Source organism: Vicia villosa, linkage group LG5, assembly GCF_029867415.1.
Source record: "Vicia villosa cultivar HV-30 ecotype Madison, WI linkage group LG5, Vvil1.0, whole genome shotgun sequence".
In the NCBI taxonomy this organism is placed as follows: domain Eukaryota; kingdom Viridiplantae; phylum Streptophyta; class Magnoliopsida; order Fabales; family Fabaceae; genus Vicia; species Vicia villosa.
The window spans coordinates 109,852,863-109,878,290 of NC_081184.1; the positions used below are offsets into that span (position 1 = coordinate 109,852,863).

A 25,428-nucleotide genomic window follows, 5' to 3' on the forward strand; every position below is an offset into this window, starting at 1 on the left:
AAACATAAAAAATGAAATATATCCTATATATTTTATATATAAGTCGATATATTTTTTATATAAAATTTGTAAGTTATTGTAATATATATTTTTTCCATTTATTTTTTCAGACAAACAATTTTTTTTTTATAATTATCAATCTTAGATTTTAATACAACAATAATTATTTTATAAATATCACTATTAATTATTTATTGGAGAGAATGAAATAAATGTGATTAAATTATAAATAATGAATGGTATTAAAAAATAATAAATGTCATAAAGAATAATATATTTCATGAATATTATAATAATGATTCTATGGTTTAAATGACTCTAAATCAATAGTTAACTTATTCCCGTTATTATTCCATGTTTAAATCAATAGCTTAATTTCAATATCATATGTGTTTGCCATATCAATACCCGTGTGTTCACACGAGTACTGGTGTGGTATGTTAAGTTGCCGTCACTTACTTACAATTTTGAACAAATAAGACATTATGATGAAATAAAAAAATCGAATAATTTATTAGTTGTTCCTAACCAAAATAATCTATTAAAGAGATGATAGATCAGTTTCTCTAATTTCTTTCGTATATAAATACACTTAAATTAATTAAACACAAATTTTCTCTATATTTTTTTAATTGCAAAAAAAAATTAAGTTGATTTGAATTGAGACAATGAATTCAAACATAAAAGTGAGGTGGAACCAACCGATTATCTACGAAATTCAATATTTATATATCTTTTTCTCTAAAGTTTAATATTTATAATATTATTTTAATTATATAAATAAATTATAATAATGATCATTAATTAATGTTTATTTTATAATAATGGTCATTAATAGGTGTTTAAAACAAAACAAAATAAAAAAATTTATAATTCTAGTACAATGTTCTTCATGTATATTGGAGTATTTGGTATCATTGCAAAATTAAATTTCAAAATAATTGAGAAATATATCAAATTAAATAGAATAAGATTTTAATAGTATTATAAATTACTACTTTTAATGTTTATTATTGACTAAAATTAAAATACATATTGATATATAATTATTGCAACATTGAATATTTTTATATATTTGTCTGAAATTATATTGGTCTAATTGTGATTGGCGTTGGACTTAGTAGGTCGAACCACGATTTGATCCCCGCAACTGCGATCAGGAGAGGATGAAACCACTTGATGCAAGAACTCGCCTCCGAACCGGACTAAACCGGTGGTATAAAGTAAAAAAAAATTACTACTTTTAATGTTTATTACTGACCAAAACTAAAATTAAAATACTTTTAAAAGAGTTCTAATTATTTTTCTATGTTTATTTGATATTGCAGCCATGAATAGTAGCAAGAGAAAATATTTACCAATTAAAAACTAAAATACGTTGGATTTTCAATATTTATCAATTGTTATTTTAATCTTGATTAAAGTATTTCACTCAACATACAAATACTGCAGGTCTATCACCGAAGTCTTTCGGGCTACTACTTTGAACACGGATGATTTAGATGTTCAGTTTGAAAGAATAATGTTATTGATTTCAATCTATTTGCAAAATAAAATCTTGTGTTCAATTCCATATATATATATATATATATATATATATATATATATATATATATATATATATATATATATATATATATATATATATATATATATATATATATATATATATATATAACAACCAAAAAAGAGTTACAGTTACAAAACAAACAACCAAAAGCTCAATTGTCACCAGATTGATAATATATTCTGTAGTCTGCAACTATAGTAACCATTGAGGTTTTCCCTTCTGTAGCCAAACTTGAGTCCAGCAGTTTTGATAGAGGCAGTGGGTCATTTGATCGAAAACTAAAGTCCCCTGACACTGCATTTAGATGTTGTTCCTCTGAGTTCTTAATTCCCACACTATATTAGTTGTTTGGTCCTCCTTATTTTGCACCCTAACACATGAAAATTAACATTTTATATGTTAAAAACAAATGAATATAAAAGAAGACACACACATTTTATATGTTAAACTGATAAGAATAGAGAACATTTTCACAATCGATTATTAAGAAAAACAACATTTAAAAATTGGGTTAAATTCAACATTGGTATAACTTATATTTTGACATATATCTTGATGATTTTAAGTGAAGGAGAGTTGCATTTCAGCAACAACTAAGTGTATCAACACATGAAATCAGCGTATGTATAACTTAGAATCAAAATCGTGAAAGCAAAATTACTGAACACCGAGACATTCTTAATTGTCGGAGGCACGACTTGCTGCCGTATGTAAATGAATGTTCGAAAAGAAAAGTAGCAACACAAGTCAATGAACTGAAGAAATAACTGCAAATAAGCCGAAGTAAACGGTTTATACCTCTAGAACCGATAATAATCAATGCTGACTGAACAAAGAATATAATGTATCCAGCATACAGCCCCTGAAATAACAACGTCAAAATGTTAATTGCAGACAACAGAAAATTACAAATTGTGATTCAAATGATTCCTATTATTCAAATGATCATATGCTAATCTTTCATATGATTCTCTTGCATTTCAAGAACAAACCTTCCTGAAATATCAATATTCCTTTCATGTTCTGTCATTCTTTGATTAGAAACTTCTATTCTTGCTACTTCCTTTAGTTATTCAATTTTCAATATACAATAAACACTAATAATTACATATAAAATTATATTTTCAACATATATTTATATATACCTTTAGACATCATAAACAAAGCTCAACCTCGTCTTTTTTAATCCTTGTAGCTACATCCACAAGAGCATTGGCTAAAGCAATCTCTTTTGTTGCTGTAACAGAAGCGCCAATATAAACCAAATTAGACCAAACTTTGAAGAGAAGATAATTCCTTGAAATGAAACATACATCAAACAAACAAAGTGTCTAATATCAAACCACAGTAGGTACCAAAGAGCTATGATATATCAAAATCCCACAGCTATAAAAATAATTCAAACACAATGAAAACACTAACCTCAGAAAATTCAATACAAAAATAACATAGTCACGATTATTATCGCAACAAATATTCAAATCAAAGGTTAAAAAAATTACCCGCAATAACAAATTGACAATTGAATTGCATCCGCTTGTATGCACGACCGCGTGACTTCTTCTCATGTCTTGCTTCGCAACCTTAGGAGTTTCCCTCTCACAATAGTTTAATTTAGCTTTATACCGCACGAAGCTTATAAACAAAATCCGGGGAAAAATGTATTTTCAAGAAGCATATCTCACTCCCAACCTGAAAAGAAAGAAAAATTATCATAAATCTTCAACAATTTAGTTTTTCAATTAAAAAAAAGATTATTCCCAATTCTATGAAATATAATTTCGAACCAGAGTTGAGATCGAAATAAATGGTATTAAAATGCAGTAAGCCCAAAAACGAAAAGCATTACCTGAGATGACTACCGATAGAAATCGTCGCTGCCGGGACAACTTTGCGTAAAACGCCTCTGACCGGAGCTCCAACCACCGCACCTAAGCCACTGTCGTCGTCGTTCTTCAATCAAAAGGTATCTTTCCTCTATTTTCGATTTATGTGCTATTTGCGTTTGATTTTGAGCTTAAGGTTTCAAAACCCTGTTTGTAGATCTTGCATTTTCCTTTGAGTTTTCTGAAAATTTGTTTTGATTTTTGGAATTAGAAGAAGAAAATGAACCTAAAAATGTAGAAAAAATTTATATTCAGACCTTGTCGTAGCGGCACCACCGCACCTTCACCGGCCGCCGCACGCTCATCTTCCCGCCGTAGAACTTCATATTTGCTCCGCCACGTTTTCTATTTCCAGCTACCATATGGATCTTTTGAACTGGAATTATTTTCTTTCGTTTGTATTTTGAGAAGAGATAAACTGAATGGTTTCTAAGAGAGAGGCATTGGATTTTATGATGAGAGAGGGGGAATATTTGATTTTTTTTTTTAGAAAACAGAAGGAATTTAATGGGTTGATTTTTTGATTCATGTATGTTGTTTTTGAAAAGCGTAGAAAAAATTCAAAATGAGATAATTACTCCTTAATTCATGATTTTGGTCATCTCAATGTGACTATTTAGTTTTTCTCTATGTGAAATAATTAATTTTAAAAAAATCTATATAAAGTCAATTATAGTAAGTTTTCTAAAAATAGCAAATGTAAAAATAACAAGGACTCTAAGAATGTGACACTTGGCAAACTTGCCAAAATACTCATTTTGCTTTTTTATATTGTATGATTAATGAAATATTGAAGAGAGAAAATGATATGATATGACGATAAAAAATATGTAACCCCACAAGTTTAACAATTATAAGAAAAAAACAGACCCACCATATGAAAATTTATGAATGATGATGAGTAGTAATAGTATGAGTGAAGGTGAAAATTCCAAAAGCTTATAATGGTTAGTCAAATGAGTACAATCTGTTGAGTCAGATTGGGTTGCAGGAGTCGTCATTTTCCGGTTCGTTTTGTGCTCTGTGCTGCGGTAAAAAGGGTTGTTTTCATGTAGACTACAGTATTCAATATAGGTTAGACTTTTCCAGACTCACTCACCTTATCTTGATTTTTCGGTGGTTAATATAACAACAACAAAATTCTTATTTATTTTTTTGTTTTGCATGTCTCTTTATATGTTAGGAGAGACCTCTATATAGTTTTGTTTTGTTGTTTGTCTCTTAACTTTTATTTTACTTTATTTGTGGTTTTTAATTTGAGTATTCTTTTCAATTGCGCATCTTTAACGATCGATTTTTAAATTCGTATTTTAACATGTATAGTTTAAAATGTTTGTGTTTGATTATGAACATTATACTTTAAGTAAATTAGTCGAGTTGTTGTAATAAAATTCATAATTGAGATTGATTCAAGTCATGTCACAATTAAAATTTCAAAATGAAAACTTCAAAAATTGAGATTTTGGATGTGTGATTCAAATCACACAATCCCTTGAATCGAATCAAATTGAACAAAGAGGAACATGAAATTGCGTGAGCTTGTGAGTAGAATCACAACTTACACATGCTTCGAATCATGCAATTTGAGAGTCGAATCACAATTTCAACATGAGTGAAATAGTGAATTTTCCTTCAACCTCTGTCAAGTTTGAATTGAATCATAACTTGCACGTGACTCGAATCACAACTTGTTTGAGGCGAATCATGCTATGTGATTGACTCGAATCACAACAAAATGAGTTTCTTTTTAAGTGCTTGTTCCACATAACTTTGCAAGTTGAACCAAATCACCAAGTGTTCTTGACTCGAATCAAACATAATTTTTTCACCATTTTTTGTGCTTCATCTCCAGCCCCTACAAATTATTTTCCTCTCTCAAACCTTTCATAATGTTAGAAAACATACACTTTCATTTGATGATTTGAAAACTCACAAACCACTTGTTCTCTCATTTTCAAAAGAGTTTGGATTCTTTCTCAAACAACTTGCAAACAGTTTCTTTCATCTTCTATCTCATTCTTTTTCCATAGTTGCATGGATCTGAATCCTATATGTTCTGTAATGATCAGAAAAATAAGTATAAGTTTTTTTTTAATTAACTAATATGCAACTTTTGTGAAATGTTACAATAGATAGTTAGTTTTTGAATTTAAAAATAGGAAACACTTTGTGAGGTGTGGTAGTAGACAGTTTGTATTTTGAATTCAAAAATAGACAACGCTTCGTGAAAGGTTGTGGAATGAAGTTAAAATATGCAACGCTTTTAAAGTGTTGCAATGGAAAAAAAGTTGCAACATTCAACAAAAAGTGTTGTTGAAAAGTTAGCTTCATCGGATTAAGATTTTTGTAGTAGTGATAAATGTGTGTGTTTCATAATGTGTATGTTAGGAAGATCCTATATTTGAGTTTGGCTTAACTCGACCTTACAAAACCGGCTTGTAAGGTGAGAGATGCCAATCTATGACTCAATTTAGAGACTAGACTCAATGACCCTTTTCTCCTCTTTTTTGCGAAAAATTGATAAAAAGGTGTAGAAAGAAACTCACACAACAAACCAAAACACACAAGAATTGGTTTAAGACAAAAAAAAGACTCACTAACTAGGTGCTTGAGTCAACAAAAAACAAACAAAAGACTCACCCAACCTGGACTGACACAGAGAAAAAAAAAAAGAGACAAGAACAAGTGAGAAAAAAACTCAAACCAACTGACCCCTTTTTTTGATGTTTTCTTTTTCTTTTCTTTTTTTATATATTTTTTATAAGGATAACCTTATGCTCATTGGACTTCAGCAGGTGATCCCCCTTAGCACCAGCATCTTTGGAAAATCCACTCATTGTTTAATCATAGTTTGTGAGAATAATGAGGTTGTAAACCCTTTAAATACAAGGAGAGTTACCTAGAGTGTGATGAAAACCTTTTATGTAATGATGTTCAAGTCAAAAACGTTTTTGGAAGAAGATAAAAACATTCTTAGTAACAGTGCACCATTCATTGTAGGATAGATACACTTTTTTTTCTTCATCTTTTTCTCTTTCCCAAGCTTTGACTGCTAGAAGATGTTACAACAGTTGAAATGACATCTCATGCCATTGAAAATGGTTTTTTTTTTTGTTTCACATATCACAAGGTGAAGGCATATAGGTGAAAAACCGACCAACTATTTATTACTATAATTCTTCAGCAGTACAACTCCAAAATTACCCCTCATGTTCTCAATGTAACCTGCACCTCAAGTTATAATGAAAATACTTCCTGCAGATTCTCACACATACACATCTTAGGAGTGTAACACCCCGAATTTAATTAAATTGGTTAATTAAATTATTGAAGGATTTAAATATTCGATTTAGTCGAATTTGGATTGTCGGTGTTATTTAAGGGCATATTTGAAATTATTAAATTGAAGTCGGAAAATAATATTAAGAATAATTATATTTATAAGTCAGAATTATTACATTGATGGAATATTATTAAAGGTGATATAATTGATTATTTGAGTTATATATTTTACTGGGCCTAAATTGATTTTTGGAGGATATTAAATAAAGAGAAAGTTTAAACACTAAGCCCAATTGGTTTTATATTAGGGTTTTAGAGATTTAGAAAGATGAGAGTTGTCATAATAAAGAAACAAGAATAGAAGCGAAAGAGGCAAGTCTTGGAGAAGAAGAAGCAGCTTGGAGATTTCTACCCATGGTGTCAATTGAATGTGCAATTAGAGACCCATTGAGTTGCTTCAATTGATAAGGTAAGGGTGGGGTTCTCTTCTTATAATGGGGCTTATGAAACTTTGTATGTGGGGAATTGGGTGTGTAAATTTATTGCATTGGCTGTGTTAAATTGTTGTTTCTGGAAATTATAAATAATTAACTTGGTTCAACATCAAATAGATTGTTGATAAAGATTCTAAGATTGAATTGAAGTTAGTTGATAACCATTTTCATTTCAAAACTCTCCATATCCTAGTCAGGCTGTTTGATGAAAGTTTAATTGTGCAACATGAGTCTTCAACTATTTTTACCTTAACTTGATGCTTAACTGTTTGTATATTTTACTGCATACTTAGGATTTCATGCCTTTGGGAACAACATACGCTATATTTCTGCCAATAATATGCAAGGAAAAATAGTTTATATTCATTAAATTATGTTTATCTTGCGATCTTTGTCAAGTTATTTCGTTTAATAGATTGTTCATGAAAGAAAGGGTTTTAAGAATGAGTAAAAATTGAATCTTATTGCATTTGAATATTTACTGTGTAAGGCTAATTTATTGATGCAATTTTCATTAGGTGTGCTATGTTATTTTCCCGCCGTCCCTGTTTCATATATTGTTGCTTTTTTTTGTTGTTTAGTGTTTACCATTCTATTAGTCAATATATATAAATATAGAATAGTATTAATAAGTGAAAATGAAATAGTATATATATTAGAAATAGTAGAATATGAATAATAAAATGCAAAACATTTCCGTTTGATCGAAATAGCCGAATTAAGCGGTATATTTAGTTGTCTGGAATTTGATGAAAATTGACGTGGTAGCTAAGCTTAATTAGTACATTAACGTGGTAGTGTTATTTTGTCAAAATTGTGATATTAATTGGTCGATTAATTAATGATTGAATTAATGTCCAATAAGTCTATCTAATTGGAGTAAACTTGAATTTAGATGAATAATTTGGTTTGTCGGTAAATATCGATATCTTAAGAATATGACCGTAATCATGCTTTGGGATTTAGTAAATAACATAGAAATTATGGTATGACAGTAAATAGTGAATTTAACTGAATGAATCGGATAATCGATGAAGTAATTGAATTGTGTCCGATTAACCTGGTTCGAATTATGCTTTTAGTGACTTGGGAGTATAACCCGAAAATTCCTAAAGTCGTGAATATTGAGTATTTAACCGAAACTTAGATAACCGGTAGTGACGTAGGATATATATAATTAATTAGAGAATATTAGGTGAATGATTTTGGTTAGTTGATAGTGGGTTAGTGAGTTGATTAAACGACTAATTTATAGAGAATTATGAGACTAATGTGAATTGACTCAATGTGTTGATTTGTTGTGATATACCGAAACATGATGATGTTGTGATGATTTTGTTAATGTGTGAAATTATATGTTTGTCGTGATGTGTCGAAATATGACAATGTTTGTGATGATTGGTAATACGTGATGTTGTATATATTCGTGATGATAATTTTGTGACTAAGTGAAGATGAAATATTATGGTGACGTGAATTACCTCGTATAATGGTAATTGATTGAGATATAGGCTTATGCCTCGTGACGATATGTGATTGCGATGAGTATGCTGAGTTGCATTGTTTGTCGGGTCACATTTCATATGCATACTCTGAGACGGCCTGGATTGGCAAATTAGTGACGAAGTCTTATGCCTTGTGCCTCAGATTCGGGCAATTGGTGACGGGGGCTGAAGCTCCGATTGGTACCACGTGCATATACATGAGTCATGTCCCATGTGTCATATGTGATTCATAGTTGTGACGTTTTGTGACTATATCGTGATTGTATTTCGTGACTTGTTAAATGATGGATGTATGTGAAAATGTGAATAGATGATTTTGTGAATAGTATGAGGATATCAATACTTGGGAATGCGATTAACTGAACATGTCTTATGTGAATTATATGTGATGTTTTGTGACTAGATGTGTGACTTATATGTAATCTTTTGTGACTATATGTATGACTTATATGCAGTGATGTTTTAGGACTAGAATTGTGATTCATACATGTAATGTAACGTGAATTGGCTTGCAAAGTAAATGAATGAGATATATTTATAATTGATGTGAATATGACGTGTTGTGACTTGTAGTAAGATGAAAAGTATGTGAGATTTGTGAGTTAGTGAAGGTATGAGGAGTATGGCAATATTAATACTTGCGATGTGATAACTATATATGCCTGAATCCTAATATACAATTTATCATGCGCTCACTTATATGATTTGATATCTCACACTTTTTCTCTTGTTCGCTGTTGCCTTTATATTGGTAACGTGCAGGTATTCAAGTGTGAAGATTTAGTTGCCGTTAATCGAGTCGGTTGTCGCTCTAATACGTAGCACTCGGGGAAACGATTTATGATGTTATGATGTTGTTGTTTATTGTTTTATCTTAGCTGAATAAGATGTTATTGATTTAAAGATTGAGAATTATGATTCCGCCATGTTCTAATGAAAGAAGTTATTCTGTTTTGAAAAGTATTATATGCTGAGTATTTGTTGATTGATTAAAGAAAGTGCTATGTATCCGCTAAATGAGATGATGTGATTTATTGTTAAATGAATATGTGACATCCCATCGTATGATGAATATTTTTAAATGCACTCTGATTTTCGCTTGTAATTGCGGGGTAGAATTGGGGTGTTACAAGGAGTGCCAATATTTTCTAGTAACAAAACTCCTGATACAAAGGTGACTTGAACCAAATATTTGTTTCTGTAGACAAAGTTAAATCCCTGAGTACCTTGACTGCAGTAGCTTGTTACACAACAATGTCATGACATTTAGTTTAACACTGTACACTTATAGTAGTCAACCCAAACAAAAAATACATCTGTCTCTAGCCAAGTAGCTAATCTTAAAGAAATACTAAGATTCAATTAATTCTAATCTAGTAACCAGAATATCCTCCAATAATACTATCTTCATAAATATTTCCAAAAGCTTTTACTCCATAATTTACCGTCATTAGTTTTTTATCTTTAAAAACTACTGATAAATCCAAACTTAAACAGCTCCAAATAGTGAACTCCCGATTAATATTTTCTTGAGAGCTTTCTTTTTCAGTACCTGCTAGCCTTTCAAGATTATTGGAATATCCACTCGCTGAGATGATGCTTCAACATGTGGTTGAACATAAATTAGGTACTTCTCTTAATAGAATATTTCAGAAGCATATCTTGTTTTCTTTTTAGGATAAGATAAGAATCTTTAACGACTTCTCAGATAATATATTTTTCTTCACAGAACACACAAGAAAAAGAATATACATGTTTCTATCCACCAAGATATTCACCTTGCGTTAGAGTTGGTTAGATCCATTAGAGTAGATCTTGTAGTTTTATAATAGTCTGATGTTGCACCTTCTAGTGTGTCATCTTGATTTCATCTTCCTTGAACACAAAGTAAGAGAATAAACAACTAAATACTTGTGTTAAACATAAATAGAAATTGTTCTGTAATCATCTCAAGAGCTCCATATATCTCATTAGAGATAAAAACATTCTATTTTTTATGACAATACCTTCATACTTCATTTAATATACTTATGTTGATCACAATAGTCATTGGTCTTTCAGTGAGATGATCATTACTAAGACTTTGATACTCCATTTGTAATCTTCAGTAATCCAATGCCCTTAATTCCCCCTTTTTAGTATCACCAACATAAACAACAGCTGATAGAATGAGACTAAGTAACCACCAGTTAAACACTTTTACTGCAGTCAAGTGTTTGGAGCATTCAGAATCAAAATACCACTTATCTTAGTTCAAGATCCATGATAGGTATGAGAAATTAGGCAATTATTACTTTTTATAATTTTAACCGCTGCTTGATTAATAAAATCGAGGGGTAAGGTAGATTATATTTTCTAATAAAACTCGTTACACTATTTACAGAGAATAATAATATATTAATTTGTTTACAAACTATGTTGTTTACATAGAATATTAAAGTAACAATTAATTTGTCAGTGAAGATAAAATATTAGATCTTTGAATTATTGAATTTTGAGGAAGATCAAATGTTAGGTGTCAGGATAATTTCAATTGCTTTTGTTTGCATTTGTTTCTAATATAAAATCAAAAAAAGTTAGATATATAAATGATTTTCTACTCAATTAAATATTTAAGAATACAAACCTTAAACCAAATAATTTTTTGTTTTTGCAATCCATCATGGAGAATTTTTATGACGAATGCTTTAACAAGAAAGAGAACAAGATATATAGAGGTGAGTGTAAACAGTTTCAAGCACTTCAAGACGTTTTATTATCAATTTTTGATATTAAGAATATTTTTATAATGAAATTTTTTTAAGTTTTCACGCATGTCACTGATATTAGTGTATTGAATGTTGATACTCATAAATGGACGATAATAATTTGCTTAATGATGATGAATTTCCTCAATAAACACGCTAAATTATACCCTCGGTTATGACAAAAACCGAGATAAAAAGTATTAACCCTTTGGTTTAAATTGAAAATCGATGTGAATACTTTTAAAAAAAAACATTACATTGTTTACTCATAATATTAAAATACAACATGTCATGTTCTTTTTGGAGAACAACAAATCTATGATGTAGTTCAGATTTTATTGCATACATTTTATGCACATTGTTTTCAATTTCAATAATTTGAATGCATCCAACTCCTAATAAATTATTTAAAGATTGATATCCCTTCTTTATTTAGTTTAAAATAAAAATAATTTTCTGTACTTACAATTCTTCATAGAAAATTTTTCCAACTTAAAGTTTATTATAAAAGAGTACTCACACTAAGTTATACTAATATATTTATTAAAAAAAACAATTACAGAAGAGAAGTTTGTCAACACATCTTTATCAAAAAAATCTTAAGCATTAAAATTAAATATATACTCTTCTCATTTATAAGGAATACCAAAAAAAATTGAACATTAAATATATATTCTTCTCATTTTTAAAATACTTAAGTGCTTCAAATTTTACCATTTATAAATAAATAAATGGAATGTCCTAGATTTGAATACATACTTAGTGTTTTAAAAACCGGATCAAATCGGCCGGTCTGATTGGTTAGACCGAGAATCAGAGAGGTCATTGATCTGGTCTGATTGTTGGACCAGATATGTTTTTGAACTGGTGAGAATCGGCAAAAACCAGAAAAAATCGGTGAATCGGCGGTTTTAGAAAACCGGTGGTGCAAATGCATATTTTTTTTCCGCACAAAACGACGCCGTTATCATGATTTTTTTAATAAAAAATATAATTAAAATATAATTATATTTATTCAAATCTTATTTGTAATTACTTTTTTCTTGTTTGCAGTTAGACTTGGTTTAAAATTTATTTATATTTATATTTTGTATTATTTTATTATGAGTAATCATTATATTTAGAATTTGAATGTAAAAAAATAAATATGTGAAATTATGATATTTTAAAATTGTAAAATTTTGTACTTGTTGTGATATTTTTTAGAGACTAAGTCATCCGGTTCGACCGATTTAATAAATATATAGGATTGTGATATAGACCGATTTATTCAACCGAGTTATACGGCTTAATCCGATTTAGTCATGTGGTTCGACCAGTGACCCAGTGGTTCAACCAATGAACCAGTGATACAGTACCTTCACCGATTTGATAACCGGTCCGGTTTTTAAAATACACAATTACAAATTAAACTGACCTAGCAAAGCCATTATATATTCTTCTATTAAAAATAAAATTTTATTCCACATTTAACACATCATAACAATTTATTCTACATCGAAGACAATAATAATATATTTTTGAAAATTTATCACAACACTAGCATTTGCAAAACATTTTTGAAGACAATTATTTTTACTAATTAACAAGAAATGCTTTTTTATTATATATCAAGTGACAATACTCACTCATACAATGTAAGGTTTAATATTCAAACACAAAGTAATAACATCAAATCAGTATTTATCTTCTGAGCTATGACTTGCAAACTACGAAATCCCTATTTCTACAAATAAATTCAAACAGTATCACAACAAATAAATAGTGTTTGCTAAACATATTTCAAATAGCCCTAATTGCATATTCTTTCCGGAACAACTCTTAGCGGCTGAGACTTCTCTAATGATAGTCCAAACTTATCCTCCATGTTCATATCTTCTATTTTCATTCCATCTTCTAATTTCCAGTTAAAACAATTGATAAATGAACCCAACATCAAATGTAACATCTTCGTCGCTAACGGTAAACCAGGACAAATTCTCCTTCCAGCGCCGAATGGTAGAAGCTCAAAATTGTGACCTTTAGCATCAATTTCAGAATTTAAGAATCTCTCTGGTGAAAAGAAATTCGCATTTTCCCAAACACTTGAATTTCTACCAATAGCCCACACATTGACCCAAATTTGTGCATCTTTCGGGATTGTGTTGCCATCAATTTCCACATTTGCATTGGCTTTTCGAGGAACTAAAAATGGAACCGAAGGGTGTAATCTAAAAGTCTCTTTTATTATTGCTTGTAAATAAGGAAGCTTAACAATATCTGAATCTTCAACTGGTTTTCCTTTGCCAATGATTTGTTCCAACTCTTGTTTTGCTTTTGACATAATCTTTTCATTTTTGAGCAATTCTGCCATTGCCCATTCTAGCGTAGATGAAATTGTATCCGTACCAGCAATAAATAAAGTCTGATAAAATCACAACATTCAAATGAGTTAGTCAAGGAATTCCTAATTATGTAATAATGTAAAAGAGACACGAAGGGGAAATTACCAGTGATAAATGTGGGATTTTGGCAATGTTCATTTCTTGGCTGTTGTCTTGAGCAATGTTGAGCAAGCTACTTAGCATGTCATTGTTTGTGTCAAAACCTTGTACTTCCCTCAACTTCAATCTTTCATCAACTATACGTTGAAAGATATCAAGGACCTTCTGAGCATGAACTGCGTTACGTCGTTTAATACCCTGTAGATCAAAGTCAAACATATTTAACGCAGGAAAAAGATCAGCAATGTTTGGTTTTCCACACTCTTTCAATATATTCAAAATTAGCTCCTTGAAATCTCCAACTGAATCACCAGGTTGAACCAAATCTACAGAGAAAATAGTTTTCGACAACAAATTAATCGATGTCTTGAAAACCATATCTCCAATATTAACAGCTTCGTTAACAAGACTACTTTGATTAATATCGTTGAGACAATCTTTCAGTTTCTGAAGCCTGATTCCCTTACTCTCGTCGAGTGTTTTGTTAGAGAATAATTGATTATTGCATATTTTTCTTAACTCTCTCCAAAGAGGTGCAATTGGTAAGAATGCCATGTTGTATTTGTGGTGGTCATGAACTTTTACAGCACCGGGAATAGTTCTGTTAGATAAGATATTATCATGTGTTTGGAGTATTTGTTTGGCCATGTTGGGTGAAGATACAACTATGGTTGTTACTTGACCTAGCTTTAGAGTCATGAGTGGACCATTAATTTCAGCTAATGTGGCTAAGGATTTGTGAGGCTTTTTTCCTAATTGATGGAGGTTTCCTATGAGAGGAAGTGGGGTAGGCCCTGGTGGAAGTTTAATGATGTTTGAGTTGTTTTTAGTGCATTTAGAAAGTAGAAAATAGATAGTGAATGGTAATAGAAATAGGAGAATCATTGAACTTAGCAAAAACTCCATCTATGAAACAAAGAGATGTGTGGTGTTGTATTGTAGTTATTGAGATCTAATATTCGAACTATATATGCAACATGAAGGGAGTAGAAACATGGTATCTGGCAATGCTAGGAGTCAAATATGGAGGAAATGATTCTCTTCTATTTTAGTCGCCTTTGATAGGAAGCGCCTTTTAAATTATTGCAGTGTCAATTTCTGCGGCTTTTAAATTATTAAATTGTTAACTGTATCTCGAATCACATAATTAATTGGTTATTTATGGCCACCATAGTCTTTATTAATGAAGTAGTAAAATATTATTTTCCTTTCAATCTTTTGATATGTCTTATTATTACTTATTATATTTTTATACGATAAAATCGTTTGTATCAATTTCTTTGATATAGTCAAATTGTTTAAGTTGATATATCACAAAGTTTAATATATAATAAAATTATTGATGAATAGTTCAACATAATTTAGAAAACTAGGCCCATGAAAATATAATAATAAAAAAGTTGTAGCCAATAATATTTTAAATTCAAAATAAAAATATCTAAATATAGAATTAATTAAAAATATTTAAATTCAAAAGAAGTTAAAAATATTTAAATCCAAAATTAATTAATTAAAATGTTTTACATTTTGTATCCATTCAAATATAATCAATAGTTGAATCATAAGGATGTCGGCCCCTCGGAACAGCTAACTCAGGATACTTAGAAAGAAATTCTCCCTTGCGTACTCCTTCTATACATATGTAAAAAATTAAATTAAATTATAGAGTTTTTACAATTTAATTGAATATTTTTTCTCCTTTTCACATATATTTTAGTGAGAGAAGCTCTCCCTTCTCTCTAGATTAGGTGGCTCTTCGTTTTTCGTTTTCCTGAATGTTGCCCTAGCTATGGTTAGGAATCAGCAGCTGGCAGATGGATGGCGGAGGGTGGTTAAAAGGAACGGAGGGACGGCTAAAGGTGGAGTGTGGGATGTCGCGGCTGCAGGTAGAAAGCGGGGGGGGATCAAGCGGTGGTTTCTTCTTTCTTCATTATAGAGTTCGGTGATAACTGGAAGGCGAAGGATCTCTTCTTCGAGTTCAAGGACTTGGGAGATATCGCTGAAGTGGTTGTGTCACCCAATAGGGATAGGAGATGGAGAAGGTTTGGTTTTGCTAGATTCTACAATGTGGAGGAGGAAAAACTGATGGCTACCAAGCTAGACAATCTTGTGCTTGAAGGTAGAAAGATTTCTGCAAATTTACCAAGGTTACAAAGGCCCCTGCTGAGGTTTTCAAGAAAGGTTGGTAATGTGGCAAAGAAGAGAGAAACTAGAGATGATCGCAAAGGTGTGGCAGGGATTCCTAGATATGGAAATGGTTGGATAGACAATCGCTCCTTTGTTGAGGCTATCCAGAACAAAAAGACGTCTGTGTCTTTTGCGAAAGGTGACTTGAATAGATATGGAAGGGCATTCACTGGTGTTTTGAGGAATGCGGGCTTGGCGGCGGAAATGAAGAAGATCTTTTTGTAGGAGGGTATCTTCACCATTAGAGTCACGAATCTCGGACCTAATCTTTGCATCATAGAAGACCTAGTGTGCGGAGAAGTCGAAATTCTTATAGAAGAGAGGAGGAGATGGTGGGAACAATGGTTCAGTGTGATAAGGCCTTGGAAGACATTGATAGGGAGAGACTTGTGTGGGTTCGAATATCAGGTGTCCCATGCCATGTGTGGGGGATCAAATTATTCAAGTCTATAGCGGATGTTTATGGCTCGTATGTGAAGTGCGACGATAAGACTCTGTCGAGAGTCTCGATGGATGAAGCTAGGATCTTGCTCAAAACTAGTACACAGGAGTTGATCAACGAAGCCATAAAGATTGTCGTGGATGGAGACTCCTTCTCTTTGTTTTTGAAAGAAGACTATCATGCTCAGGTTGAGATAGTCAAGTTTAGGCAGGATAGGGAGGAGGAAGAATCAGATTCCCCTTCTTCCCAGGAGTGTCGGAGTTCCGATGAGGAGACAGGCGAAGCCGAATACGCAGGGTCCAATCTGAAGGTGTCAGACTGTTCAGAGAGGATGGGTGATGCAGAAGGGGCAGAAGGAAGCAGGGGGAGGATGTTATCGTAGGTTCAGAGGAGCAGGAAACGTGTAGGGCTTCTCCAAAAGAGAAAAAGAAGAAGGCTATTATCTCTGAGGATATCTCTGTGTCCATAAACTTTCCTCCTTTATCCCATGCATTAAATGAGCTTGTTCAGCATGCATTTATTGTCGCTCCAGTTGGCAGTGTGGGGAACGAGGTTGGAAATATTGACGTAGATGATAAAAGTGAGAACTTTATGTGTAGTCATGTGGGTGGGACCGTTTTAAGTGAGTTAGAAACGGACTCTCCTAGTGGGCTGGTGGTGGAATTGGGCCCCATTATTAGTCCAATTTCTTTCGATTCAGCATGTAGACATTTAAAGAATTTTAAGCCCAAGAAGAAGGTAGTAAAAGCTAAGGGGAGAAAATATAGAAGTGTGTTGAATTTGGGGGACAAGGTGGATGTTGTACCATCATACTTTGAGTGTATCGCCCCCAGGAGGTCCGATAGCTCCAAAGGATTTCCCAGCGGCGCTGGCAACAAGGATGGTGGAGGAATTCAGGACCTGAAAGGTAAGTCTGTTTTGTGCCTTTCTCTTACTGATTCTGAAGTCAATCGATGTAATGATAGGGTAGGGAGATATTCAATTTCTGATGTTGGGAGCAGCATCTGGAAATCTATAAAGAGACTAGGAGTTTCGAGTGGTGTGGATGATGATTCGAATATCAAGGCTTTGGAGGTTTTGGAGAGGAGGGATAGGTTGGGAATGAAGGGGAAGAAGGAGAACATACATGAGTTATTATGAATCTTTTATCTTATAATATAAGGGGGGAGGGATTTTATCCAAAAGGAAAAGAGTTAGCAGCTTCCTGTTAAACTCTAGTAAGGTGGATGTGTGCTTCATTCAAGAAACAAAATTATCTAGCTTCAACGATGATTTGGCGAGATCGTTTTGGGGAGGGTATGAGGTGGATTGGACAGCTAGGTATTCAGTAGGTGCTTTGGGAGGAATGGTAATTCTGTGGAAGAAAGGATCCTTAAAACCCAATTTTAGTTTCTCGGGTTTAGGTTACGTTGGCATAAATGTTTTCTGGAAAGGTGCTTGTGTAAACCTTGTGAACATATATGCACCTTGCAACGCGTTGGACAAAAGAGTGCTTTGGAAGAGTCTGGTGGATATGAGGATTAAAAGTGGTAGTATTTATTGGTGTCTCGGAGGCGGCTTCAATGAAATTGTGAGGAGAGATGAAAGGTTGGGTGTTGGTGTTAATCATAATGCGCGTGGCATGGAGGATTTTCGGGAATTTATTGTTCGTATGGGAGTGGTGGATGTCCCGTGTGTGGGAGGCAGATTCTCGTGGCTTAAAGATAATAGGATAGCTATGAGTAGAATCGACAGGTTCCTTATTTCTAGAAGCTTGGTTGATGTGTGGGGTGTGGTTGATCAAAGGATAGGCACTAGAGAATTTTCGGATCATGCTCCAATTCGGCTTTCGTGTGGTGTTGTGGATTGGGGACCTAAGCCTTTTAGATTCAATAACGCTTGGTTTGGTCACAAAGATTTCAAGGCTTTTATTCATGAAGAGTGGGCCAAGCTTAATGTTGAAGGAAGGGGAGACTTCATTTTATTTGAAAAGCTTAAGCTTTTGAAGGAGAGAATCAAATGGTGGAATCGGGTGATTTTTGGGTGGATTGATCTAAAAGTGTCAGAGGAGGTGGGAAATATTAATGAATTGGATTTTTTGTTGATAGATAACTTTGGTGGTAACATTCATAACTTGGTAGAAAGAAGGAAAGAAGCTACTAATGAAATGTGGAATTTAATGATCGCTAGAAAAAGTATGCTAAGACTAAAGTCTAGGCAACTTTGGTTGAAGGAGGAAGATAAGAACTCGAGGTTTTTCCATAATTCAATTAAAGATAGACAAAGAAAGGGAGCCATTTCGGTGTTGGAGGGGGCTGATGGTAGGGTGGAGGGAGTTGAGGAGGTTAAAAAGGAGGTTTTGAGGAGTAATGAAGGCTTTTACAAGGAAGAAAATCACAATAGAGCTGCTCCGGAGGGGCTGGATTTTCGTAAGATAGCCGAGGGAGATAGAGAGTGGTTGGAAAGACCCTTTTCGGAGGTGGAAATCAAGTCGGCGGTGTGGGATTGTGAAGGGAATAAAAGTCCGGGCTCGGATGGATTCACTTTGGAGTTTTTTCAACAATGTTTGGAAACGGTCAAGGTGGATGTTGTGAGATTTGTGACGGATTTCTTCCATAAAGCAAAACTTACGAAAGGATGCTCTTCTTCCTTTATTACGCTTATCCCAAAAGTCAAGCATCCTAATAACTTGATTGAATATAGGTCGATTAGCCTTGTAAGTAGTCTTTATAAGATCATTGCTAAGCTATTGGCGGCAAGGTAGAAGAGCGTGTTAGGGAATTTGGTCTCGAAAAACCAAACGACTTTCGTTCCGGGGAGAAATATCGCGGATGGAGTGTTGGTGGTGAACGAGGTGTTGGATTTAGCCAAGAGAGAAAAGCCGGGCTGTTTTGTTATGAAAGTGGACTTTGAAAAAGCTTATGATCGAGTAAGTTGGAATTTCTTGAGGTTTGTTCTCATTAAAATGGGTTTCGGCGATAGATGGTTAAGGTGGATGGAAGGAAGCGTGTTTTCTTGTAGTATGTCCGTTATCATTAATGGGAGTGTCACGAAGGATTTCAAGGTTGAAAAGGGACTTCGCCAAGGAGATCCGTTGTCCCCCTTCTTGTTTGTTCTAGTAACGGAAGTACTAACCGGCCTAATGGACAAAGCTTTATCTTTAGGAGATTTTAAAGGCTTTAAGATAGATGAAGATGTAACGATGAGTATGCTTCAATTCGCGGATGATACAATTATTTTGGCGGAAGGTGACCTTGCGAATCTTTGGAGCATCAAATCTATTCTTAGAGGGTTTGAAATTATGTCGGGGTTGAGGGTTAATTTCAACAAGAGCAATATTTATGGAGTTAATGTGGGAGATTGGTACATTCAAGCGGCCTCGACTTTCCTTGCATGCAAAGTTGATAAGCTACCGTTCAAGTTTTTAGGTGTGAAAGTGGGAGATAGTCCTAGAAATATCTCGATGTGGAGGGTGTGTTTGATTAATTGCGTCTTAAATGCCATACCAATTTATTCTTTGTCCTTTTATAAAGCACCGTCGAAGGTTCTCAAGGAGATTCGGGCAATTCAAAGTTCTTTTCTTTGGAATGGTAGCGAATTCAAAAGGCCTATCCATTGGGTTAGATGGGATACGGTTTGTAAAGAAAGAGATGAGGGAGGTTTAGGTGTGAAAAATGTCGAGGTGATGAACATTGCGTTGTTAAGTAAATGGAAGTGGAGGATATTAACGGATGAGGAGGCGGTTTGGCGCGGAATCATTTTATCTAGATATGGGGATGTGAAGAGGAAGATCTTAATTGGGGATGTTTCCGTAATAGAGAAGACCGATTCAATTTGGTGGAGGGATTTACTTTTATCTGACAATTATTTATCTCTTTTAAAGCATAACTTTGCAGGTGTTGTTTCATGCAAAATTGGGAGCGGTGCGGTTATACCATTTTGGCACGGTTGCTGGATTGCCCAACAGTCGCTGGCAGCAGCGTTCCCCGAGTTGTATGTGCTGGCTGGAAGCGACGGTATTACTGTGGCAGAGGCGGGTAGCTTCAACAGCAATGGGTTGTCTTGGAATGTGTTGCACCCCAAAATTTGCCCACATAATTTATTTCTAACTGGCTTAGGCTTTGCATTCATGTACATCTCTCCATTAGGTCATTTAACACCTTCATGCATCACTAACCAATAATTTGAGACATGGGATCAGAGGTCTTTTAGTGAATTAGGATTTTATTGGTTTGAGGCTCCTACTTCAGATAGATTTGTTTCAACTGGTTTTTCTGTGATTGCATTATAGAATTAAGGTTATGGTTCATGGATATTGTGGATTTCCTCCTCATCAAGCTTCATAGTTATTCTTCATCGATATTCATCAAATTCAATGATTGAGGGTTTTATTTCCCTATTTTTTTGTGATGATTCGAAGGATATCGCTCATTAGTGGAATTATAAGTCATTTACATTGGGGTTCTATTCATATGCTTGAGGATATTTCAATTGATGTTGACTTGTATTAGTGTTAAGATTCTCCATAACTTGTTAGACTATCTTTTCATCAAGAACATGGGAATTAAGGTTGGGTCAGTCATGTTATGCTTATGAAGTGGTACAAGTTGGATTAAAGGATGCAGTGATCAATTTCTTTGACTTTGGCCAAGGTCAACTCGGGAAGTTGACTTTTGCTAACCAAAGTCACATAACGCCTAATAAGTCATGATTTTGGATCGAGCATGAGAAGAATAAACAAGGGTCAAGCAATATGGAAAATTGAAGCATGGAATTAAAAGGTCCAAACACGTCCAAGTATTATTCAAGTTATGTCACCAAAGTTCATTCCTGTTCATATCAAGTTACATTCAAAAGGTGAAAGTCCCAGGGTTTTCCAGCCAATCATGATATCGTGTTCATCACAAAGGGTTACCATATTACAATCATGTTATTGATTTGAAACTCTAGGACATAAAAGGAAGAACATTACAAGTTAGAATTCCTATGTTCTAAAACAATGAATCAAAGTCTAAATTTGCTCTTAATCCAAACTCCAAGCCACTGCAGCACATCCAAGCATTGAAAACCATGTATCATAACACTTCAATTCCTGCACCAATGGGAACTAACGGCATCGCATCCAAAACTGTTCAAAAAATCATAAAACCATATACATACAATCAGTGAAGAATCCAAACAAATATATAACAGACTCAGCAATTGTTACTGAAAAGAAATAGCTCACCAACTGTGATAAGTCCCAAACAGAATTTGGTTAGTATCAAACGACCAGCTCAAAACATCATCATCACTCCGCAATAATATCATCATCGCTCTGCATCAATAACTGCACCGCGCGATTGAGTTGAAAATTAAAATAGAAGAGGAAGAGAAACGCAAAGATCCGGAGATTTTTCATACCTAAAGGATCAGAGGCATCATATCAGTATCTCTCTGTTTTCGGATGCACCGGATAGACTATGTTCGGTGAACATTCGTACGTATCAACTTCTATGCATTCAAAATTGAGTCGAAGAGGAGATGATGTTGAATCTGAGACGAGACGACTGAGAGCGTGGGGCGTGGTTCATGAGAGAAGAGGGAGGCCGAGCGAGGATTGACGCGGATTGAGACGATAGAGAAGGAGATGTGTTCTGCTCAGTAGTCCACGGTGATGAATGAAGGTCTTCGCCGGAGAAATTGAGATCCGGCCGCCGCCGCCAGGGTTGCTTGTGAGGAGAGTCTGAGAAAGAACTCCAAAGGTCACACAATTCTTAAACCTAATTCCCAATCTCATTTCTTTTTTATTTCTTTTTTATTAATTAATTGTTTTTTTTAATTAACATGATAATGAATCAATAATCATCTTGGGCTCAGCAAACCGAATTTGGCTTCACACCCCACCAGGCCAACGCACTCCCACTTTTTGCACAAAAAATGAACAAAAACAATTATCATGGGCCTCTATGTGTGGGCCTGCGCCAGTTACTAGACTGCACCACTGATTTCCAATTAACACCCACTGAGCCCATTAATTCATGCTAGAACTTAGTTCTTTTTTTCACATAGATCTTCCCTATTTTTTTAGGTAATTATTGACACATAAAACCATAAAATTTGTTAGTTCTAATTAGGTTTTAGGGAAATTTTAGTTTTATAATTTTCTCATAAAAATACTAGTTTAGGCTTATTAGCATCTAGGTTTTTTAGTACAATTTAGGCTTGAATTAGAATTCCCTTAATACCAAAAAAACTCATAAAAATAAGTAGATTTTAGGTTAATTTTCACATTAAAAACTCATAAAAATAGTAGTATTTTTTAGTTTAATTTTGCACTAATACTTGAACCGTTTCCTTTATGTTTTGTATCATTTCCATGCTATTTTTTGGTATAATTGTTGTGATTTTTGTTACTTGTTTTTGGCCATATTTTTGGCCTACTTTGTTAATATCATTTGTAGCTCCTTTTAGAATCTATTCCATACCATGTTAACTTTAGAATTATACTTAGAATAACACTTAGGTTAGAGAAATAGGTTAGTCTCCCTTGTTCATTTCCTTTTTTTTCTTTTTCAACATTAAAACACTAATAAATAGAGACGCGAATCACACCTTATTAAAAGTGGTAGAGAAATGAGTGGGATTTATTCCCTAATCTGTTTCTCGGTCACTACTTAATGGGAGAGAAATGAGTGGGATTCATTCCCTAATCTGTTTCTCGAACATTAATTAATGGGATACAAATGAGTGGGATTCATTCCCTAATCTGTTTCTCGAACATTACATAATGGGATAGAAGTGAGTGGGACTCATTCCCTAATCTGCTTCTCGATCATTATACATTTTATGTGATTCAAATCGCAAAGTAAATTCCTTTAAAAAATACCCACCCAAAAACACTTAAAACACTTAATAAAGGCTCAAATTAAAACAAAGTGACGAAGTGGTGCGAAACCTTGTATTGGGTTTTGTTCATCATGTAGTTACATAAAAAACACAAACCCAAGATTCTTTTCTCCTTAAGAACAAGTTAAGTCCATTCCAGAAGTAGGCGTATAAGTCTCCAAAGGTCGAGCATCGTGGATTGTGACCTTAACCTCTGTTCAACTAAAAAACATAAAACAAATGGAAACTATTGAGCCGAACTACGGTCGCTCTGATTCCTGAAAAGGATACGTAGGCATTGGGTCGCGGGGCCTAAGCGAGCACACTTGTAAATAATTCATTCTTTTCCCCGTATTTCTTTTCCATTCATTCTCATTAGGTTTAGACATAGATACACCCTTTAGATAGAAACAAACATAGGTGGATACCATCGAGTACGATGGGCGTGAGGGGTGCTAGCACCTTCCCCTTGCGTAACCGACTCCCGTACCCTGTTCTCTGGTCGAAAGACCTTGTTCTTATTTTGAGTTAGGTTATCTGGTATTCCTTTCCCTCGATGGGATAAATATATTAGTGGCGACTCTGATTCCATTTTTCGCGGTAGCGACAGTTGGCGACTCTGCTGGGGAAATTAGACCTATTGCGGGTCCGTACTTAGCGAGTCGATCCTAGCCTTTGTTTGTTTCGTTTTATTGGGTGTTTCTTTGTTTATTTATATGTTTACATATTGTATATATATATATATGCTTGCATATCATGTTTATTTTCCTGCTTGCATATCATGTTTACTTTCCGCATGCATCTGGACTATATTATGGGTCCCCGTGGGGACCACATATTTTCTCTGTTTGCAGGTTGGGTGAGATGTTCTATGAGGTAAAAGGCCCAATACCCAGGCCAGAGTTGACACATAGGATACCTAGGATAGAGTGGACAGTCATGACGCCAACAGAATGTCAGGTTCTGTTGATTGCGATCATGAGACCCACGACCAGTTTAGATTCGAATGAGATACCATTGTTGGCATGTATTTGCAACAATGATGGTGTTTCAGGAGAATTGTTAACGCTGGAAACCTTTTGACCTACCCAGACCTAGATTCACCTGTGAGTGGGGAGGGATATACATGACAGGTACCGTTGGTGACTGTTCTGTTCTGTTGGTGACTATGGTTCCTTTGGTTCTGTGATACCTATGTCGGACCTTTGATCTCATAACATCTGACCTACATCAGTTATTTAGAGGATTGTACATCGGTTAATAAGATTATATGGACCTTGATCCCATGCTTTTGCATTGCATAACATCATTACTTTATCCACTTCATTTGTGGGGGATTCTAAAGTCTATTTCCAAAAAAAGGGAAACGAAAAAAAGTAGAAAAACAGAAAAGATGGAAAAGAAAAAAAAAGAAAAGATACTATATGCAAAAAAAATAAATAAAAGAGAAACAAAAGTTGATGAAAAGACTTTAGGATCCCTTAGAAATGAAACATGCATTCACACTATCATGCATTTCATGGTTCTATCAGAAGCTTATGGGGGCCCTTTCTATTCAGATTCTGACTTCAGCAAACAAAGTTGACTTCTCACCGCTACGTGCTTGAAAGGTAATCATGGAACAACTTTGTGAGGACTTAATTCAGATGTGGACAGAAATGGGGATTAACCTGAATCATTGTATGGAGGCTATTCAAGCCCTTGCTTTTAGACACGAAGAGTTGAGATAGGTTCTTCAGATGCCAAATGTAGATCTCACCCCAGGAGAAGGTCTTGTGAATCAGAATGTTAGAAATACTGTTGAGATTCCAATTCCTGTTAAGGAGACTTTGCATCATGAGAATAATTCAGAATTTGAAGCCTTCAGGTTCCCGATTGACGAGTTTGACAAAAGGTTCCACCTCCTGGATGAAAGGTTGAAGGCCATGGAAGGTCGTGGCTCCATTGATTTAGACGCTGCTGGTTTGTGCCTAGTGCCTGGTATCA

The 25,428-nt window shown here is 33.9% G+C and overlaps 1 protein-coding gene and 1 long non-coding RNA gene across 2 annotated transcripts; both read right to left on the reverse strand.

The window, feature by feature from the left end:
• Positions 1-1,656: 1,656 nt before the first annotated feature.
• Positions 1,657-3,960, reverse strand: LOC131607026 (uncharacterized). The gene is made up of 6 exons (XR_009285168.1): positions 3,714-3,960; positions 3,420-3,637; positions 3,073-3,262; positions 2,716-2,807; positions 2,369-2,432; positions 1,657-1,940 (listed from the first exon to the last, which is right to left on the reverse strand). It is a non-coding gene; the product is annotated as an uncharacterized LOC131607026 (long non-coding RNA).
• A 9,127-nt stretch (positions 3,961-13,087) lies between these two features.
• LOC131607027 (geraniol 8-hydroxylase-like) lies at positions 13,088-14,891 on the reverse strand. Its single transcript, XM_058879088.1, has 2 exons — positions 13,974-14,891; positions 13,088-13,888 (listed from the first exon to the last, which is right to left on the reverse strand). The coding sequence occupies exons 1-2, from the start codon at positions 14,871-14,873 to the stop codon at positions 13,277-13,279; spliced, it is 1,512 nt and encodes a 503-aa protein (XP_058735071.1). The 5' UTR covers positions 14,874-14,891; the 3' UTR covers positions 13,088-13,276.
• Positions 14,892-25,428: the final 10,537 nt, after the last annotated feature.

Coding starts and splice junctions, on each gene's coding strand:
- LOC131607027 (XM_058879088.1), bottom strand. CDS start 14,873: ATGGAGTTTTTGCTAAGTTCAATGATTCTCCTATTTCTATTACCATTC. Junction 13,889..13,973: donor AAATCCCACATTTATCACTG/GTAATTTCCCCT, acceptor TGATTTTATCAG/ACTTTATTTATTGCTGGTAC.